The following is a 21,982-nucleotide window of genomic DNA, read 5'->3' as shown; positions in this document are numbered from 1 at the left end:
GCTTCTTTATGTAAAGGTCAAGCCAAAAGAGAAGCTTTTGCCTCCAAGGCTGCTGAACCTGCCCCAAGTGGCTGTGAGGCAGACCAGTCCTAAGCAGAGGGACCATGCCTCTGAGAGCTTCTGTATCCAAGTTGACTTGAGTATTTTCAAGCAAGACAATACAGTACCACCAGTCCACGGTGCAAGGATAGTATCAAGTTTCTACAACCTTGTTCAGGTCCAGAGTTGGATAATCTTCTGCTCAAGGGCTCCCTGGCATCCACCATTCTCTTTCTAGGCCTTTGGTGAAAGTTGTGCTATACCCGCAGTTCTATTAAAAAAAGGAACCAGAGGCCAATATGGAAATCGCAGGGGGGTACGGAGGTCGGACCCCATGCAATCTCTTACTTGTCCCCTATCGTGTGGATAGGGAAGAAGTTAGTTTTTCTTGGAATAGCCCTTTAAGACTATCAGCACCTACAGAGAGCATATCACTGATATGACGACAACAGATTGTTAACAGGCTGATCACTTGCTGATTGTTGTCTTCTATTACACAAAATGATTATAGGCCTTAAGGGTCGGTATCGGCCAAATACGTCTGATAATCGATTTGTGTAATAGGACCTTAAGAGACAATATCTACTGTTAATAGTTATGTCATGGACCGGCGGTTTCATTTTTACAACCACACTCTTAATCTAAGCCTTGAAGTTACCATTTTGTGGCCCTAATGTTATCTCTCGTTACTACTATGACTATCCCCCATTGTTGAAATTGGCCTGCGCTGGCACCTCCATTAATGTAGTTGTCAGCTCGAAAATTGGTGCATCAGTTCTTCTAATATCATTGACACTAGTGGTTGTTTATTATAATAAAATTATCTCAACCATAATCAAAATGAATTCTAAAGTAGGACTATGAAGACGTTCTCCACATGCACGTGATCAGTATCTTCTATTTGCCACTTATTTTAATGTATGTTAGGCCAAAGGCTTCCTATTCCTCAAATGTGGACTACTCCTCTGGTTGCCCTGCTCTACATAGTATTAACTTCTATAATGAATGTGGTTATATACAGTACAGCCTTAGGAACATTTTAGGTTCCTTGCTTAAGTATCATCCTCATAACTATACAAACTCCCTATATGTATTGCTTCAAACAGTAACAGTGTCCCCTCTATGCCCCCATATCGTACAGGTCTTCTCTGTACACCTGGATAGTATAGCCCCCTCTGTGCATCCATATAAAATTTAGACCACACTGTGTCCCTAAAAAGTAGTTAGATCCCTCTGTGTCTCCGCATGATAGTTAGGTCTCTCTGTGCCCCCATATTGTAATTAGGTCTTTCTGTTCCCCCATATAATGTTAAGGTTTCCTTTGTACATTCAGATAGGTAGACCCCGATGCAGTTGTTAGCCCCTAAGCAGGCAGTATCCCACATGTAGTTAGTCCTCCTTGTCAACTGTATCCGCTATGTAAGTAATCCCCCAGTAAGAAATACCCCTACCCTCCCATAGGCAATCTCTCTGTAGATAGCTCCCCTGTAGATAGCCTTGGTGGACAGAGATCTGCAGAGCACCGTGTGATGGTGTGAATACCAGCTTGCATCTGTCCAGTACACTGTGGTGACTTTCCTTCTTTTTATTTGTTCTGAATATTTTTTGCCTTGTATTTTTGGAACTTTGCAAGATTTACATAAAAAGCAAGTATCAATGTGTTACGTCCTATTGCTTAAATAATTGGATGTTATACCAAGCGAGCGACTTGGTGAGGGACTTGGTCACACAGTGTACACAGCACCAGTACAATCTTTTTTTCTATGAAGCTCCCCTGTATGTAACACCCCCGTGCATCGATGGGCCTAAATGAGATATTTGGATTTTTATAAATTATACAAACTGGCCTAATGGATCCCCAGGCAATGGTCATATTTGGAATCAACATCGAAGGTTTACAGGTACATACCAGCAGGTTCTTATATACCAACCTGCTGTTAGTTTCCCTCTAACATTCCCGTGGAAACAATAACTTGAGAGGATATATTGGATTTATATGTATAGAATTGGAAGTTTATTTTGGCATATAGACTTTTTGGGCGCCCTGTTACAGATCTGTACATCTCATAACTGTAATAATTCATAGACTGGCCATGTGTGTAAGGTGTTTGTCTGCTACTATGTCCATTCTAGATAAAAACCAATGCTGGATGATCAGGATTTCCAGATTAATGGATATTATGTATAGACCATCAGAGTAATAGGAGTGGATTCATTGGCTACTTAGATAAAATATAATATATTTATTAATAATTGACACAGAATTTAATATATCTTTGCTATTCTTTGATAATAAAGTGGATTTTCTTCTTGAAAGCCTCTATAATGTCCTTGTTCCTGAGGCTGTATATAATCGGATTCATCACAGGTGTTAATACTGTGTAGAGCAGGGCCACCAGAGAGTCCACATCTGAGGAAGCCGAAGGTCGGATATATATGATGGTAAGTGGCAAGTAGAAGATACTGACCACAGCAAAGTGTGAGCCGCATGTGGAGAACGTCTTCATACGTCCTTCTTTGGAATTAATTTTGAGGATGGTTAATATGATTTTAATGTAAGAAATGACTATTAGAGTAAATGACATTAGAAGAGTTACAGCCCCGATGGCGGAGCCGACCACTATGTTTAAGGAGGTGTCGGAACAAGCCAACTGCAGCAATGGTGGATGGTCACAGTAATAATGATGGATGATATTAGGGCCACAAAATAGTATATTCAAGGCTAAAATTGAGGTTGTGGCTGCAATAGCAAAACCACCGACCCATACCATAGCTATCAACAGTAGATATCGTCTCTTAGTCATGATAGTCGGGTAATGTAGAGGAGAACATATGGCAACATATCTGTCATAAGCCATTGCCGTCAGTAGTAAACATTCTGTTGCTGTTAAAGACTCAAAAATATACATCTGAGCTAAGCAGGCCTTATAAGAAATGGTGTCAAGGTTCATGGAGAACTTGGCCAACATCTTGGGGATGGTTACCGTTGCGTAGCTCAGATCAAGTAAAGACAAATTACTGACAAATACATACATAGGAGTATGCAGCCGGCGGTCAAGTACCACCAAGAGGAAGATGCTTCCATTCCCAGTGATGGTGAACAGGTATATGAGGAGGAACACACAGAAGAGCAGAAGCTGGTACTGCTGAAGACTCGGGAAGCCAAAGATGATGAATTCAGTTACACGAGTAATGGTCAGATTGGAAGAAACTACTGCTTGACGGGAATCCTCATCCACCTGGTAAGGGAGAATCAAATAGAAAAAATTGAGAGACCCTAATGGATAGCGGTAGGTGAAGAAGGAGTGGTGGCAGCTTAAGAGGTCCTTAGTTGCCAGGACCATAATTCCACTTGAATCTGTCCCGATGGGTGATGTAACAAGATCATAAGTTATTTTCTTACATTTTTAATTCTGAGGTACTACACAAAGAAGATGTTTATTGAATGTTTGGGTGGAATAAGGTTCTTAGTTTGGTACATGAATATATCTGGTGAGGTTACTCAATGTAAGGCTAACCAGGCATATGTTATCCAGCCCATGCTGGCCCTTGTGTCTTTGTGCCTAACTGCTTATCTGCCCACGGTGGCCTTTATGGTCCATAAAGAATATCTATCTACCTGATAAGCCATCTGCTAGTCAGCCTGGGTGGCACTCATGCTCTAGATATGCAGTGTGTCTACCTGACTGCCCATCTAGTGGCATTGCATGGAGAGGTGGCACTACAGTCAAAGGCAAGAAAGATGTCATTAAGGACTTGGAACATTCCCTGTGTATACAGTGTCCTCCTTTCTATTTGATGCTGTGTGAATGTGAACTGATGAAGTGATCACCAGAACTTTCTCACACAGTGATCATCACTTAGTATCATTTCAGAATTTATCTGACTAATTTTCCATTGGATTTATCTGCCCATTGTTGTTCTCATGTTCCACACAGACACTTGAAGATCTGTCTACAAGACGAACCATTGGCATAGACTGCCCCTCATATTGGGAGTTGATTACAATAAGGATCAGTACAGGATAAGTAATGTATTGTATATACACAGTGACACTACCAGCAGAATAGTGAGTGCTAGTGATGAGCGAATACTATTCGAATGCGTTTAAATATTGGAACGCCAACTCAGTAAAAATTTGATTCGTCCTCCTACCTCCCCTGGCTCTTTTTTTCCAGCCAATAAACATGCAGGGGGAGGGACAGGCACTAGGAATAGGCAGGACTTAAAAAAAAAACTAACTGTGCTTGGCTGGCTAAACTACGTAACCTCCTGAGTATTAGAATAGTGGATTTCACATTCGTGTCACTTGCTGGTTGGAGCTAGAGAGGGACAGACTGTATACCAGGGAGAGAAAGCTTTTAGGGGAAGTTAGATAAGTAGCGACCCTCAAAAGCCCTTGCTAGGGCTAAAAGTATAAAACCCAGAGATTTAGAAGCTGTTGTGAGACAGGCAGTGTGTTCAGACATCTACTGATGTATACTGTGAGTGTGGGATAATAGCTGTTATATTGCTACTACTGATTTGCGCAGTCTGTGTCCTGTAAAGCAGTTGAATGGCCCTTTAATTTTATTATTTTAAAAAACAATGATATATCCGGTATACGGCTCTATACTGCGAGTGCGGGATAATACCTGTTATCTTGCTACTACTGATTTGTAGTTATTGTTAATTTTCGTTATTAGGTATTTTACACTGCCCCTGACCTGATACATACGCAAGTGCGTACTGCTAGACCGAAACGTATGCTTCTATTTTACGTTCACAATTTGTTTGTGAATCTTTGGGAAAATTGGGATGTTTGCTCATCACTAGTGTTAGATGCAGTCAGGCATGCTTCCCCTGCTGTCCCATATAGTGGTGTCATCGTGCACTTGGTGACCTCCTAGAGGTCGAATATTGATTTCCGGGTCCCAAGTATTTTTCTCCTATAGACTATAATGGGATTCAATATTTGTTCGAATATCGGGAGGTATTCTAATTGAATTTCGAATCATCGAATATTTCACTATTAACTCATCTCTAGGGAGTGCAGCTCTGGAGTATAATACAGGAGGTAACTCAGGATCAGTACAGGATCAGTAATGTAATGTATGTACACAGTGACCCCACCAGCAGAATAGTGAGTGCAGCTCTGGAGTATAAAACAGGATGTAATTCAGGATCAGTAATGTAATGTATGTACACAGTGACCCCACCAGCAGAATAGTGAGTGCAGCTCTGGAATATAATACAGGATGTAATTCAGGATCAGTAATGTAATGAATGTACACAGTGACCCCACCAACAGACTATGAATCTGCTCCCCCCATGTAATTACATTCATCATAAGTGACACTTACCTTGTATACATTGATTCCCATAGCAGAAATTCTCCAGTAATAATGAGGTAACTATTGGATTGTTTCTGTATCTGGAGAATTCTGTTTTTCGTTGTTGAGATATTCTTCTTCTCGCCCTACGGAGAAGCTTTGTCGCGGCTTCTTACATCCCTATTTATACCCTCTTGTAATAAATTGGAGGGATATTAATTATGGTTATAAACCTCTCAGGAACTATTACACTTATACTTATACTTTGTACCATCTGCGTCTCCTCTAATGGCGCTCACCTTGTTGTTGTTGTTTGCGGTAATAATAACTGGACGTCTCATATGTTTCTTCCTCAGGGGTTAATCGAGAATTGGTAACTGTTCCTAAAATAACTTATAATAACTGGAAGTGATTATAATGGGCCCGCTGGAATCTCCTATAAAGTTATCATAATACAAATGATTATTGTTTTCACCCATTTGGGGCTCTTAATCTCTTGCTTCCCCTCATAGTGTTAAGGTAAAAGTCTGACGGATTATAAAATCTGGCAGCCGGCAGGGGTCGGGGGGAAATTGATTACAAGTACGAACGTAACTCTCCTCGTGCCCATGGTGAGTGGTGGGACCGGCCTTGAGACACCCACCGGGATCTCCGGTGCTGACATGTCACGACCTGATGGACTGGACTGGCAGTCATTGATTGGCTGAGCGGCCAGTCAACAGTCAGGACAGGCCTTTTCCACTTCATCACAACTTGGGGGGAAATGCCTTCCAACATTCACTGCAGGCACTGGGAGAGGTAAGTAAGTACTTGCAATGAATTTCCCCCCTGCTGGCTGCCGGATTTTATAAATTATTGGAATTCTCCTTTAACCCTTTGAGGACCAGGCCCAAAATGACCCAGTGGACCACGCAAATTTTGATCTTAGTGTTTTCGTCCCCCCCCCACCCCCCCCCCCCCTTTCTAAGAGCTCTAGCACTCTCAGTTTTCTATCTACAAGCCATGTAAGTGCTTGTTTGTTACAGGAATAGTTGTACTTTGTAATGGCGTCTTTCATTCTACCATAACATGTATGATGGAATTCCAAATATATTATTTATGAAGATATAAATAGCTGAAATCGTAAAAAAGAATGCAATATGGTAACGTTTGGGGGGTTCCTGTGTCTACGTAATGCACTATATGGTAACAGCGACATGATAGTATTATTCTATAGGTCAGTCCGAACACAACCATGCAGGTTACACAGATTCTCTAATATTATATATATTTTTTTTATGAAATCCTTTTTTTTGGCAATTAAATATTAATAAAATGGGCCTATTGTGACGCTTATAACAGTTTTATTTTTTCACCTACGGGGCTGTATGGGGTGTAATTTTTTCCGCCATGATCTCTAGTTTTTAGTAATACCATATTTGTGAAGATCGGACGTTTTGATCACTTTTTATTGATTTTTTAAAATATATAATGTAACATAAAATCGGTAATTTGCGCACTTTTTCCCTCTTTTCGTGTACGCCGTTCACCGATCACAATGACGCTTGTTATATTTTAATAGATCGGACAATTACGCACGCTACGGTATATTATATGTTTATCTATTTATTTATTTTTTTATATGTTTTATTTATATAATAGGATAGGGGGTGATTTAAAGAGTCACTGTCGTATTTTTTTTTTTTTCCAGAAACCAATAGTCCAGGCGATTTTAAGAAACTTTGTAATTGGGTTTATTAGCCAAATCTGCCATTATCTGCATGTAAAAAGCCTTTTCCCAGGTCCCCCCCTCCTTCCTCTTTTTCATCCACTCTGAAAAATCTGAAAATTGTGACTTGTTGCAGGAGACGTCCCCTGTCTGCTCTAGGGAGAGGGGAGGGGGGAGGAGGAAGGAGGGAGTTAGCCGGCAGCAGAAAGCAGATAACAGAGGATTACAGGCACGGAGCTGGGTGACAGCTGTAATCCGAGCTCACACAGGTCACTGGTGATGGTCACAGGAGATAACGGGTGAGGGATTTGTAGATTAACTCTTTGTTGTCCTGTTTTGGTCTTTTCTTTAGCTCTCTCCATAGGAGAACAATGAAGACAGGGGGGAGAGCTTCAAACTGCTTTTTGATGATAAAAATGCATTTTTCGGATAATAAACCCAATTACAAAGTTTCTTAAAATCGCCTGGACTATTGATTTCTGCAAAAAAAAAAATTCACGACAGTGACACTTTAAACTTTTATTGGGGGAGGGGTTTTGGGGTAGTGTAATAGTGTTTTGAACTTTTTTTTTTTTTACACATTTGAAGTCCCTTTGAGGGACTTTTACATTTAATACTTTGATTTCTACACTGACCATTGCTATGCCATAGGCATAGCACTGATCAGTGTTATCGGCGCTCTGCTCATTGAGCCTGCCTGTGCAGGCTTAGTGCAGCAGATCGCCGATCGGACCGCACGGAGGCAGCTGAGAGACCTCCGGCGGTCGGTTTCAACGATCGGGACCCCTGCAGTCAAACTGCGGGGGTCCCGATCGGTAAGTGACAGGGGACTCCCCCTGTCACTTACACTTAAACGCCGCGGTCGCGCCGTGATCGCGGCGTTTAAGGGGTTAATAACACGCGGCAGCGCAATCGCTGCAGCGTGTCATTACCGGTGAGGTCCCGGCTGCTCACTGCAGCCGGCCCCCACCTCCTATGAAGCGCGCTCCACTCAGGAAACACCCAGGACGTAGAGTTACGTCATGGGTCGTCTGGGGACAGACTTCCATGACGTAACCCTACGTCCAGGGTCGTCTAGGGGTTAAAAGGAATGTATCGCCCATATATATTTTTTTATTTAATGTTCATTATGTTGACATCCCTGACAAGTTAGAAAAACATGTAAAAACTTTTGATCAGTTGGGGTCTGAGTGTTCAGACTGATTGATTGGAACAACAAGCCGGGAGAAGTTGCGCTCAGCTGAATCGGCTCTATGTTATGTATGGAGATGGCCGCATAATGCAAGTGTATGGGGCATATCTACTCACATAGAGTAAGGAATAGGATCACAGGTAGTGATGAGCGAGTACTAAAATGCTCGGGTGCTTGTTTCGAGTAATGAACCCCATTGAAGTCAATGGGAAACAAGCATTTTTGCAGGGGACCCAAGCTCGGCACAGGGAAGGTTGTGTGAAAACCTGTCAACCTCAGAAAACGATGGAAACACCACGGAAATAAACAGGAAACAGCAGGGGCAGCATGCATAGATGAATCTGAGGCTGCCTAATCGCACCATTATGACAAATTATAGGCAACAGTATGGCAGTGATCACACAGTGAAGGATTAAAACAGAGGTAGTATATGAACCACCCCAAAATTTAGCCTGACACAGCATGGCAGTGAGGACACAGGGAACCATTAAAACAGAGTTAGCACATGAACCACCCAAAAATTTAGCCTGACACAGCATGGCGGTGAGAACACAGGGAACCATTAAAAGTGAGGTACCAAGTAGTGAGCCTCCCAAATATTATGCCAGACACAGCATGGCGGTGAGGACAGAGTGGCCCAAGTAGAAGCGGTAGCAGGTGAGCCTCCCAAAAACTATACCAAACACAGCATGGCAGTGAGGACACAGAGAACCATTAAAAGGGAGGTGGCAAGACAGCCTCCCAAAAATTATGCCAGACACATCATAGCGGTGATGACAGAGTGACCCAGGTGAAAGCGGTAGCAGGTGAGCTTTCCAAAAATTACGTGAAAAACAGCATGGCAGTGAGGACACAGAGAACCATTAAAAGAGAGGAAGCAAGTGAGCCTCCTAAAAATTATGCCAGACACAGCATGGCAGTGAGGACAGGGTTAACCAGGTAGAAGCGGTAGCAGGTGAGTCTCCCAAAAACTATGCCAAACACAGCATGGCAGTGAGGACACAGAGAACCATTAAAAGTGAGGTAGCAAGTGAGCCTCCCAAAAATTATGCCAGACACAGCATGGCGGTGAGGACAGAGTAAACCAGGTAGAAGCAGTAGCAGGTGAGCCTCCCAAAAACTATGCAAGGCACAGCATGGCGGTGATGACAGAGTGACCCAGGTAGAATCGGTAGCAGGTGAGCCTTCCAAAAATTATGTCAGACACAGCATGGCAGTGAGGACACAGAGAACCATTAAAAGTGAAGTAGCAAGTGAGCCTCCCAAAAATTATGCCAGACACAGCATGGCGGTGAGGACAGTGACCCAGGTAGAAGCGGTATCATGTGAGCCTCCCAAAAATTATGCAAGGCACAGCATGGAGGTGATGACAGAGTGACCCAGGTAGAAGTGGTAGCAGTTGAGCCTTCCAAAAATTATGCTAGACACAGCATGGCAGTGAGGACACAGAGAACCATTAAAAGTGAGGTAGCAAGTGAGCCTCCCAAAAATTATGCCAGACACAGCATGGCGGTGAGGACAGTGACCCAGGTAGAAGCGCTATCATGTGAGCCTCCCAAAAATTATGCTAGACAGCATGGCGGAACAAGAATTGGCTGTTGGCTAAGAATTGAAAGAGGAGGAGGAGGAAAGGATATACGAATAATCCTCATGTTTAGCCCTTTTTCCTGGGTGGACAGTTGAATTCAGGTGAAATCCAGGCTCTGTTCATTTTTATAAACGTGATGATGCCACCAGCTGCACTGAAAACCCGCTCTGACAACACGCTAGCGGCAGGGCAGGCCAGCACCTCCAAGGCGTAAAACGCCAGTTCAGGCCGCGTATCAGGCTTTGCAACTCAATAGTTGTATGTAGCAAAGTAATCGGGAATTCCGCCTCTTTCTCCTCCCCTACTTTGTGCTGAGACACAGACGTGAGGGTGGGCTGGCTATCTAACGGCGGATGTTCTTCCCCCGTCTCCTGAGATGAAGGCAAAGTCTCAGACTGCAGGCTGAGCAGGGAGGTTTGAAGCAGACACAGCAGCGGGATGGTGAGGCTGATGATGGCGGCGTCGCCGCTGACCATCTGTGTTGACTCCTCAAAGGGGCCCAGTACCTGGCAGATAGCAGACATCCATGTCCACTCCTCATTGTAGATTTGAGGAAGCTGACTGACCTGACTACCGCTTCTTGCCGAGGTTGACATCTGGCATTCCACAATGGCCCTGCGTTGCTGGTAAACCCTGGCTACCATCTGGAAGGTGGAATTCCACCGCGTGGGCACATCGCACAGCAGTCGATGAGCTGGCAGTTGCAAGCGCCTTGGCAGCATCTGTGGTTGACTTGCAGAAATGCGCACTAATGCACCGCACCTTGGTGAGCAAGTCACCCAAATTGGGGTAGGTCTTAAGGAGCTGCTGCACCACCAGGTTGAACATGTGGACTAGGCATGGCACATGTGTGAGGCTGCCGAGTTGCAGAGCCACCACCAGGTTCCGCCCGTTATCACACACAACCATGCCTGGTTTGAGGTTCCGCGGCGCGAGCCAAAGATTGTTCTGCACCGTGACTGAACTTGCCTCCCCCTCAGAAGCACTCTTCACTAGGCACAATGTCTGGAGAGGATCAACGGCAGTACTTCCATCAACACCAGAACGGACATTGGATTCACTCTGGACTTGCATGTAGATCACGTCGGGGTGCACCTCATATTAGAGATACAATGCATAGGTAGCAAGTAGTAAAGAAAGCTGCGGGCACTCACCGATTTGATGCGATGCTTCTTTATTTCATAGCAGATAAAATGGATACATGTGTCTTACGGGACAGCAGACACCACAATCCTACACAGACAACGTACTCATGATGGCCTTTTCGCACGCATGCGCGCTTCCTCAGATAACGCCCCTCTCGCAGGTCACAGGTAAATACCTGTGGTGACGTGCACAGAGTGGGCGTTGTAAAAATCGGGTTACTTTAAAAACAACATGGAATAATTGTTAGTTTCTTTCGATAGCTGTGACTACATACATACAAAACATGGCCACTTTCCCCCTACTCTTGTCTCCAGTTTGGGTGGGGTTTTGAAATTCCATTGAAGTAAATGGAGCTTAATTGCAAACTGCACCTGAACTGGAGACAACAGTAGGGGGAAAAGTGGGCATGTTTTTGTAGCGCTGGATAACCCCTTTAATGTACAAACATACCTAATTCTATTCTATCGTTTGGACCGCTGTTCACTTGCGCTCCTGTTGCCATTATTAGGCGCGCTTTTGCTTTCAGCAGTTCTGTATTAGGATACATAATAAAGCAGGGAATGATGCAAATACAGAACTGCTGAAAGCAGAAGCGCGCCTAATAATGGCAACAGGAGCGCAAGGGAACAGCGGTCTAAGCGATAGAATAGAATTAGGTATGTTTGTAAATTAATGTATCAACATATGTAGTCACAGCCATCGAAAGAAACTAACAATTATTCCATGTTGTTTTTATATATATAGGGGTTAAGTAACCCGATTTTTACAACGCCCACTCTGTGCACGTCACCACAGGTATTTACCTGTGACCTGCGAGAGGTGCATCATTTCAGGAAGCGCGCAAAATGGCCGTCATGAGTACGTTGTCTGTGTAGGATTGTGGTGTCTGCTGTCCCGTAAGATACATGTATCCATTTTATCTGCTATGAAATAAAGAAGCATTGCATCAAATCGGTGAGTGCCCGCAGCTTTCTTTACTACTTGCTACCCATGCACTGTCTTCACTAGGCTTATCCACCCAGCTCGGGTCAGTCACCTCGTCCTCATCCACCAGCTCCTCACTCTGCTCCTCACTTTGAGTTACATCCATGACAACAACCTCACTGTCTGACAACCGGGTCTCATCGTCATCATCAGTCACCTCTTCAAACCCCGCTTGCAAGTCCCCACTCTCATCACCCACTGACTGCGTGACCTGCATAGTTTGGGCATCAGGACAGATCGACTGCTCCGGTTGCTCAGACTCAGGGAAGGGTCCAGAAAAGAGTTCCTGGGAGCATGGTGGTGGTGGTGGTGGATCTGAATCCCTTCTTTCCCTGTAGGGTCCAGGCTGTGGGGAAGGAGGCTGAGCTGCTGGAGCAATGGTTCCACTCCCTTGGGTAGCGTGGGTGGACTGCGTGGAAGACTGGCTGGTGGATACGTTACTGGACACATTATCCGCTATCCACGTGATCACCTGTTCACACTGCTGCAGTTTCAATAACTGTGTATCCGGAGACCCCATAAATTGCGAGAAGAGGCTAGGGAGTGAATGTCTGCGGTGTGCCACTGCTTCCTTCTCAACTGGTGCTGCTGTGAACCATGGCCTTGCCCACTGCATCGATTGGAACCCCACGCCCTCGTCCTTGACCCTTACCCCTGGGGTTCACCATTTTATGGACACTGCACTGAGACTGAGATAGCTGCACTACAGATCACAGCTAGTCAAGAAAATATATTACTCAGACTACTTTTGGAGGTAGTCGTATAGAGTCTGGGTGTAAGTGCAGGTATATAGTGTATGCCACTGTCTTACACAGGGCAAATAGCAGTGAGCTTGGATATGGCTGCACTAATAAATTAGAAAATATGCTGCTGGTCACACTAGTTTTTTGGAGGCTGTCGTATAATACAATCTGTTGGTAACTGCAGGTATATAGTATGCCACCCTCTTACACAGGGCAATTAGCAGTGAGCTTGGATGTGACTGTGGTCAGAAATGAAGAAATAAGAAAATATACTGGTCAGACTAGTTTTTGGAGGTTGTCGTATAGTCTGTGTGTAAGTGCTGGTATATGTTCTATGCCACCTGTTACACAGGACAATGAGCAGTGAGGTTCTATGCAGCTGTACTACAAATCACAGCAATACAATGCACAACGGCAGCAGCAGCAGCTACAAAAAAAGTATAGTAGTACTGAGGACTTCTTTGGAGTCTGTATGCAACACCAGCTGTCCCCTTTCTGCCAGTAGCCGATCACCACAGTGTGCGGCTAAAATCATGTTAGCTGCACTGCAAGTCCCAGCCAGCACTCTGGAGTAATAAAAAAAAATAATTTAAGCCCTTAAAAGGGCTGTTGGGTTCTGTATATAGTATCCCTGCCTACTGGAACACTAATTCCCTCCCTATTGCTCTCCCTGACAAGCAGCAGCTCTGTCCCTATTCTCTTCCAGCATGCATGTGAGCTGAGCGTCAGCGGCTGAGATTTTTATATGGCAGGGGCATCTGATCTGGCCAACCAATCGCTGCTATCGACATGTATGGGTCCCACGTGATCACAGGATGTACCCTTTTCTCGAGTATCGTGAGATGCCATCGAGTACCTTAATATTTGAACAAGTACCAAGCTCGGATGAGCATGCTCGCTCATCACTAATCACAGGGCAGCATGGATGGTTCACTCCCTGCTCATTCTACTGACTGGTCAGGGTCTGAACACAGAATTCAAACAATCTAAACTTTTGACATGTCCCTCTGACATATAGAAAAGGAAATCCAACAGCATCCATGATGAAACCAAGTGTGTTACTTCACACATCAGGGTACATGGAAGCAATGTTTCGACCCTTAAGTCTGTGATGAGCATACAAATAGGCAAACAGTGAGGGGGTATATGTACAAATGGTGAAGCCACAACCTATGGGGTGAGGGAGTGAGGAGCGGGAGGGGGCGGGTAACCACTGGATTGAAATGTGCAAAATGTGGGTCAAGAGGTCCATGCTTTGATCAGTGTACACACACAATTACTTCCAGTTTGCCATAATGATGAAATACTGGACCTCTTGACCCATATTTTGCACATTTTCATCCTGTGGGTACTCACCCCCTGCCGCTCCTCACTCCCTCACCCCATAGGTTGTGGCTTCACCTTTTATACATATATACCCTCACTGTTTACCTGTCTGCAAGCTTGACAAAGACCTAAGGTTCGAAAAGTTGCTTCCATGTACCCTGATATGTCAATAAATATGTGGTGTACGCCCGGTGAGATGTTATATCGGAGGAGCGGCTGGTCACTTGCTAGACGGTGAAGTGTGATGCCACTTCTATGGTGGATGGCCGAGATACATCTGGACCTGGGGATGTTGTCAACTAACGCCAGTGCCTGGTGGGCACACAGGTGTGATGGCACGCCTGCTTTTACTTTACAAGGCCGGTTGTATCCTTTTCCCCTGTGATCATTGTCCTGCCGGGTTGCTACTGGGTCCCTCGGGGTTATGTCACGTATGTCCAGAGTGTTATAGTGACCCTCCCGGATAGTAGCACACGCCACCCACAGAAAGGGGAGAATGTCCCAAGGTTGCGGTGTTTGTTGTGGTGGTAGTTTCCACGAATAATCACAGAGTCTCTGATTATAGTTAAGTCGGTTTACTACTTGTAAATGTGACAATATGAGGTTTTGTAAATAGACAATATGAGGTTTCCTTGGATAAAGTCTCTGAGACACACTTGAAAAAGGTTTAATAAACATTTGACAATAGAACGACCAGATCTGTAGTTGAAGTGCAGTGTAGGATATAGTCGTGCTGACTGGGTAGTCTGCTAGAATAGAAGAGAAAAGGATGCCCATGTAGTACTGTGCTCTGCCGGGATGTTGCAGGATGAGGTAGAATACGAAGAAGAAGAAGAACAAGAAGAAGGATCAGAAGAAGAACACCTGTGCCCGTGTATTGACCTTTACTTTAGTCTTTACACCACCTTATGCCCACTAGACTCGGCTGAACCTTCCTAATGGGTGACACAAGCCCCAGGCCTTGTTACCTGGGATGAGCGTAATGCTCAGGGTTCCCTGCAGACACCCGCGCTGCGAGACAGAGTTCATAGGCAACCGCAACTTTGCTCTGTCTGGATCAGTTCCAAGCTCTTTGGCTCTATTGTGCATACTTTCCTGCTCTGTAAATTCTTCTTGTCCACGGTGTGGGTTGAGGTTGTCTCTGGCTAGTCCTTTCTTAAGAGGAGCCTTACAGTGCATAGTGCTTTGGAGTGTAACTAGTGAAGCAGTTGGTAGCAATGTGCTGTCTTGCGTCCTTTCCATGTGGGGTACTGACTAAGTCTGAACTTTAGGTAGTGGGACCTGGCAGAGGGCTGGTTTTGGTCCTCCCGGATGTTTCTCAAGCCAAAGTCTCTGTAGGAGTCTCAGGGCAGTCCTGGGTCTTGTGTAGTGTGTGCCAACAAATAGGGAGAAATCTGTAGCACTCTTTTTATGCAAAAGTGTTCAACAGTTTATTTGACAGCGTGATAGGAACAAGGCCAGGTATATATACAATAATGGTGCAAACAGAAAATAATGCTTGATTTAGGCGACTGATGACGTTTCGACCCTACCAGGGTCTTTTTCAACGTCGCGGTAGGGCAGTTTGAGCAGGAGCGCACCTGGCGTTCTCCTGTGCGTGTCAAGCGCTGTGGCACACTCTTGATTGAGTACCTCATTGGAAGTTTTTCACTGATCTCCTTGAACTCAGTGTTTTGTAAAAGTAAGTGAACTTTTAGACTTTTAGCCTATGTTTCCCCATATGTGTTTTTGTTGCCTTTCTTTGTTTGTCTAGCCTCCACAGAGAGGTCGACATGACCAGGCACATCAGATAAGTTGTTCATGATATAGCCGGCTACAGAGGTTTTTTTTTGTTCTGTGTTTTTCATGTGTTTTTACCATGAATCTCTTGCAAATTCTGGTAAAATGGCAATAGCAGGATCATGATAAAAATTGAGCTACATGGGCTACATCGAGTTCACACATGGCGTTTTTGTTTCTGTTTTCCCACAATTTAGTTGCGAATTGCACAATTAATGGAAAAATAGCAGCAAAAACACAACAGAAATGCCATTTGTGAACACAGCCTAAGTTGTGCTCAAAAGTTTACATACCCAGGCAGAATTTTTTTTTCTTGTCCTTTTTAAAGAGAACATGAATGTTAACACAAAAACCTTTTTCCCGCTCATATTTAGTGGTTGGATGAAGCCATTTATTGTTAAACTACTGTATTTTCTCTTTTTAAATCACAACAACAACCAAAAATATCCAAATGACCCTGATCAAAAGTTTACATAGCTCAGTTCTTAATCCCGTGTATTGTCCCCTCTGACATCAATGACAGCTTGAAGTCTTTTGTGGTAGTTGTGGATGAGACTCTTTTTTTCTCAGATGGTAAAGCTGCCCATTCTTCCTTGCAAAAAGCCTCCAGTTCCTGTAAATTGCTGGGCTGTCTTGTATGAAATGTGTGCTGGAAATCTCCCCAGAGTAGCGCAATGATATTGAGGTCAGGAGACTCTGATGGCCACTTAAGAACCTTCACTTTGTTCTGTTGTAGACAATGACAGTTCTTCTTGGCCTTCTGTTTTAAATCTTTGTCATGTTGGAACGTCCAAATACGTCCCATGCGAAGCTTCTGGGCTGATGAGTGCTGATAACCTGCTGCATTCATCTTTCCTGTGCCTTTGTAGTTCACACATCCACAAAAGATCGGCAATCCATCCCTGTGCTTTACAGTAGGTGGTGTCCCTTTCATCTTAAGCCTTGTTGACACCTCTCCAAATGTAACATTTATGGTTGGGGCCATAGGTTCAATTATGGTCTCATCTGGTGAGGCAAACAGGCGTGTGTGCCCAGGGACTGCAAACGGTTTGTTGCTGGGCATAGTTAGCAGAGTGCTGGGTAGGAATGGTTCTCATCATCGGTTACATCCCCCCCCCTTTACCCCCTCTGCTTTAGATTAAGTTGGTTGCACCGGGACAGCCCCCTTTCATACACATGACCATAGCCGTCCAAAAGCAGCAGGGTGGAATGCTTATTATACCCTCCCGTGTCTTACCTCTTCCTCTTGGTGATCCAGTAGCAAGCAGGACACATCCCCTTGCTGTCCGTGTTCCAGAGAGATGGCGGAAGAACAGCTGCTGCAGGTTATCAGGGCCCGTCTGCAGTCTGATGGGGGCCTCCTAAACCGGCTGATGGCCGCTATAACACCTCCCCCTGCCTCCGGTAATATCCCCCCCCCCCCCGCTTGCTCCACCTACCTCTGGAACTTCTCTTCCCCCCTCCTCTGACCTGAGCACAGGGAGCCGCCGGTCTGCGCGAGTGTCGTGGCCTCCGGCTAGGCTTAGCCCGGGCTCTTCTCATCTATCGGCAAAAACCCGCAGCTACTCGCGCCCTCCCACCTTTCCGGAGCCCCGCCCCCTTACCGGAAGTGCTGCGGCCGCGACTTACGGTTTACTGCGCCAGTACCTTCCGGCTGTGAGGATGGGAGTGCAGGCTAGTCAGAGCTCCTCATCGGATCGCCTGGCCACCCAACCACCCTCTCAGGGACCCCAAATGTCGGCACAGGCTCCTGCAGCTACATCTACAGAGGTAGCCCCTGCTGCTGCAGCAACAGACGTGGCTGCTGCTGCTTCTACCTCCCTCCCTCCACCCCCTCTCGCCTCAGCTATGGCACCTATGCACTTAGTTCCCCCTGCTGCCCAGTCAGTTAACCCCTCTGTACAATCTGCTCCCCCTGCTGCACAGCCAGTCACCCCTACTATACAATCAATTAACCCTGCTGAGATTGCGGCCATCACTGAGCAAATGCACCTGGCTGTATCTCACAGAAGATCCCATAGGCCCCGCCACAGGTCTAGATCCTCTTCCTCCTCTCAGGATTCTGGGAGCCATAGCTATAGAGGTTCTAGAAGACGATGTTCCCGCCACTATTCCAGAGCTTCTCACCAGTCCGGGAGGTCCAGACCTTCCCGCTGGCGATCTCCTTCATCATCCGAGTGGTCCTCTGGCGAGACTGGCCGGTCTCATGCGCCACGAGGCTGGTGCCTCCGCCGTCCAGGACAGGCAGCCTGGTTACAAAGGAGGATCCCCATGCTGCTATTCCTCCTCCACCTGTCCCTCCTACTCCTCCTCCTCCCCTTCCTGTTCCTCCTGCGACTCCCGTTTTACCGACAATGCCTGTTTTGCCTCCTCAAGCGACTACTTCAGGTGAGTTTAATTATGTTGATGCCTGGGGGGCAGTTTACTATAGATAAGGAATGGCGTCTCCCGGACGCCAGACCTTATGATCGCAGGCCTAAGCCTGCAAAAACAATGAACAATTGGTTGCAGGCTATTGCTGTATTAGGTTGTGTGATGGGGCAGAAGCACCCAGAGCGCTGTCAGGAGCTATTTACATATTTGGACACGGTCTATACCCCTTATAAAACTCATGGGGGCTCAGCGTGGTGGCGATATGACAAGGAATTTCGTCAGCGTTTAAGTCTCCAGCCAGATATCGGCTGGGGTGTTAAAGCCACTGACGTATGGTTACGTTTGATGACCAGGCCACACCGCCCTTTCCCCTTTCAATCCGGGGCCACTGTCTCCGGGACAGCAGCCCAGGAGACAATGGCCGTGTGTAGACCAGGTGCGTGCTGGTCATTTAATGAAGGGCACTGCAGATTTGCCGCGCTATGTAAATACCGACACGAATGCTCGGCATGCGGAGGTAACCACCCAGCCATTCGATGTAAAACACATACCACAAAACCTCCACGCGCAGGCGCTAGTGACACAAAGGACTCCAATCGCGATGGAGCCCTGGCTGAAGCAATACCCCAATGAGACAGAGGCTGAGCAATTGAGGAATGGTTTTACTTATGGGTTCTTTATTCCTTTTATTCTTAGCAGAACCCCTTTGTTTGCAGAGAACCTTAAATCTGTGAGAGACCATCCGCTTGTCCTAGTTAGGGAAGTTAGGGAAGGAAGTTTCCCTTGGCAGGATTGAAGGCCCCTTTTCTCTCCCCCCCCCCCTTTTTTTAACTTGAGAGTCTCCCCCTTAGGAGTGGTCCCCAAAAAAGAACAAGGAAAATTCCGACTTATACACCACCTCTCGTACCCAAAAGTTATGTCTGTCAATGACGGCATTTCGCAGGATGATGCGTCGGTCTCGTATGTTTCATTTGACAGGGCAGTTATGTTGGTGAGACAGGCAGGACCAGGTGCATTAATGGCGAAGTCGGATATTAAGTCCGCCTTTCGCCTCCTCCCTGTGCATCCAGATTGCTATTACCTCCTTGGTTGTCATTTTGAAGGGAAATACTACTATGACACTTGTTTGCCGATGGGCTGTTCCATATCTTGCCATTATTTCGAGATGTTCAGTTCTTTTCTTGAATGGGTAGTAAGATGTGAAACAGGTTCCACGGCAATTTTGCACTATTTAGATGACTTCCTCTTTGTGGCTCCGGCCGGGAGTAGTCAATGTCTTTATCTCCTCAATTCGTTTTGTTTCTTCATGAAACAATTCGGTGTGCCAGTGTCAGAAGAAAAGACGGAAGGACCCAGCACCACTTTGTCTTTTCTAGGTATAGAAATTGACTCCACGGAGATGGTTTTCAGACTTCCCCCTGATAAGCTTCTTCGGCTCTCACAGTTAATCGAAGGTTTTTGTGCAGTTCAAAAAGTTACGTTGCGACAAATGCAGTCTATGTTGGGCCTTTTAGTCTTTGCCTGCCGGGTGATGCCGATGGGCAGGGTTTTTTCCCGTCGCCTTTTGTTATCAACCCGGGGGGTTGGGGCTCCAGGGCATCGGATTAGGCTGACCAAACAGCTAAAAAGTGATCTGCTCGTCTGGAGTTCATTTCTTGGCTCCTATAATAGTCGCACATGTCTCCGAAGCGTTGAATGTAGTAATGGTGAGTTAGAGTTCTTCACAGATGCTTCAGGTGCTTGCGGTTTTGGAACTATTTTTCGAAAATCTTGGTGTTACTCCTCGTGGCCGGACAACTGGAGACCATCTCTGTGTAAAAATCTTACCCTCTTGGAGCTATTTCCAATTATAGTTGCCATTGAAATTTGGGGTGCACAGTTTAGCAACAGGCACATTTGTTTTCGTACAGACAATTTAGGAGTTTTATATTGTATTAACCGTTTGTCCTCTTTTTATCTTCCCGTTTTGTCATTGCTGCGACACATGGTGCTGCGCTGTCTGGAATTGAACATCTACTTTCGAGCACGGCATGTCCCCGGTAAAGATAACGTTCTTGTTGATGCCCTTTCTCGTTGTCATTGGCAGGAATTCCGAGCGCTCTTACCGGGAGCGGATATCCATGGTCAATTATGTCCTCAGCATCTCTGGGAAATAGTGGACAACAGCAACTGATGACCCTGATTAGTTCCTCGGTTACTCCGCCGACTTGGCAGAGGCACGGTAAGGCCAGGAATGCATGGTTGCAGTTAGCAGGCTCAAGGGATGTGGCCTCCAGTAATTCTTTAAGGTTACAGGTCACACTTGAATATTTCTTGCAGCTGCGCGAGGCCAGGGTTTCTAGCTCGGTTGCCCTGCGTTCCCTTTCAGGTGTAGCCTTTTTTCTAAAAATACATGGCTGGGCTGATTCCACTAAACATTTCCTCATCAGACAGGCCCTGAAGGGCTGGAGGAAGGAGCATGTCCGGCGCGAAGCTAGACGTCCCGTGTCTTACGATTTGCTAGCGCGTATAGTTGTAGCGTGTAGCCACGTCTGCTCTTCAGTGTTGGAGGCGCGTCTTTTTGCGGCTTGCTTTTGCACGGCCTTTTTCGGGGCATTGCGAATAGGGGAACTCCTTCCCCCTTCTAAGTTAAAACAGGGAGGTCTTCTTTTTGATGACATCTTAGTCTCCAATGGCTCTTTACGTTTGCGCTTGCGCGGCTCAAAAACGGATCAGTATCGACAGGGTGTATGGATACCTATACAAGGTGTGCACGGTTTGCCCGTTGCAATGCGTTACCGAGTATCTGTCTTTGCGGCCCAGAGGCCGAAATTTTTTCGTTCATGCGGATTCTACTCCCGTTACCAGATACCATATTATTTCCGTTTTTCGACGTTGTTTGTCGGCTATCGGAGTTCCCCCTGCCAAATTCGCATTACATTCTTTTCGTATAGGGGCGGCTACAGAGGCGGCACGGGCGGGCTTGCCAGAGGCAGAGGTGAAGCGTATTGGCCGCTGACGTTCTTCATGTTTTGCAAGCTATATCCGTCCAGATTTGCTATTGTGAATTAACAATGTTTTTCATTATTAGGTCTTGCTAGGCCCGTGATCTGGATTCTTGGTCACTCCTATGTTGCTCGAGCGGCACAGAGAGCGGAGTGTCGACCGGTAGGTCGTGACCTTGGATTTTGTGGAATGGAGGTCAATTGGAGGGGTATCGGTGGGCTGCGGTGGCCATCATTGTTGACATCAGTTCCAGGGTGTCGGGTCCAATAATTTTAGTTTTGCATGTGGGCGGAAAGGATCTCTGCTCCATGAGAATGGCTGAGTTGTTGACAATTATGCGAGCAGACATTGACCGTTTTGCAACCTTTTTTACAGACCTAGTCTTGGTATGGTCAGAAATAGTTTCTCGGATGGTCTGGCAAGATGCCCGGGATGCCGCTGCTGTTGAAAGGGCGTGGAGGTCCATCAATTTCCGTGTATCCCGATTTGTGAGATCCAGGTCCTTGGTGGTAGTTAGGCAGAGACAGCTTGAGGGCGATAACAGCCGCTTTATGCGGCCTGACGAAGTACATTTATCCGACATTGGATTGGATATTTTTATATCAGGCCTCCAGGATGGCATCGAACAGGCCATGTTTTTGCTGGGCGGGGGTCGGAGCCCTATAGGTGTATAAGGGCTCCTTCATGGCGGTTCCGAGGTTAAAGTGGTGATAAAGTGAGCCTGGAAGTTCGATGTGTCCGCTGGGAGTCCGGCGGCCTGCCACTCCGCGTGTAGCCTGGATATGAGTTCTCCACGTTGGAGAGAGT

The 21,982-nt window shown here is 46.0% G+C and overlaps 1 protein-coding gene across 1 annotated transcript; it reads right to left on the bottom strand.

Annotated features, from left to right (window-relative positions):
• Nucleotides 1–2,318: 2,318 nt before the first annotated feature.
• On the bottom strand, nucleotides 2,319–15,217 carry LOC138794018 (olfactory receptor 6N1-like). Its single transcript, XM_069972784.1, has 4 exons — nucleotides 15,007–15,217; nucleotides 10,994–11,046; nucleotides 10,602–10,934; nucleotides 2,319–3,278 (listed from the first exon to the last, which is right to left on the bottom strand). Exons 1-4 carry the CDS (start codon nucleotides 15,215–15,217, stop codon nucleotides 2,319–2,321), a joined length of 1,557 nt encoding a protein of 518 aa, XP_069828885.1.
• Between the last annotated feature and the right edge of the window lie 6,765 nt (nucleotides 15,218–21,982).

Source organism: Dendropsophus ebraccatus, chromosome 5 (assembly GCF_027789765.1).
Source record: "Dendropsophus ebraccatus isolate aDenEbr1 chromosome 5, aDenEbr1.pat, whole genome shotgun sequence".
Taxonomy (NCBI): domain Eukaryota; kingdom Metazoa; phylum Chordata; class Amphibia; order Anura; family Hylidae; genus Dendropsophus; species Dendropsophus ebraccatus.
The sequence above is the reverse complement of the archived record's forward strand: the minus strand, read 5'-3'. Positions and strand labels throughout refer to the sequence as shown.

Bases quoted from the DNA above. Each gene is read 5' to 3' on its own strand.
- LOC138794018 (XM_069972784.1), bottom strand. From the start codon at position 15,217: ATGCACTGTAAGGCTCCTCTTAAGAAAGGACTAGCCAGAGACAACCTC. The intron at 11,047-15,006 runs GTAACAAGGCCT...CTGTCCCGTAAG, and splicing joins GAGCATTACGCTCATCCCAG to ACACATGTATCCATTTTATC. The intron at 3,279-10,601 runs GTGCGGTGCATT...CTCCCTTACCAG, and splicing joins TGGGTGACTTGCTCACCAAG to GTGGATGAGGATTCCCGTCA.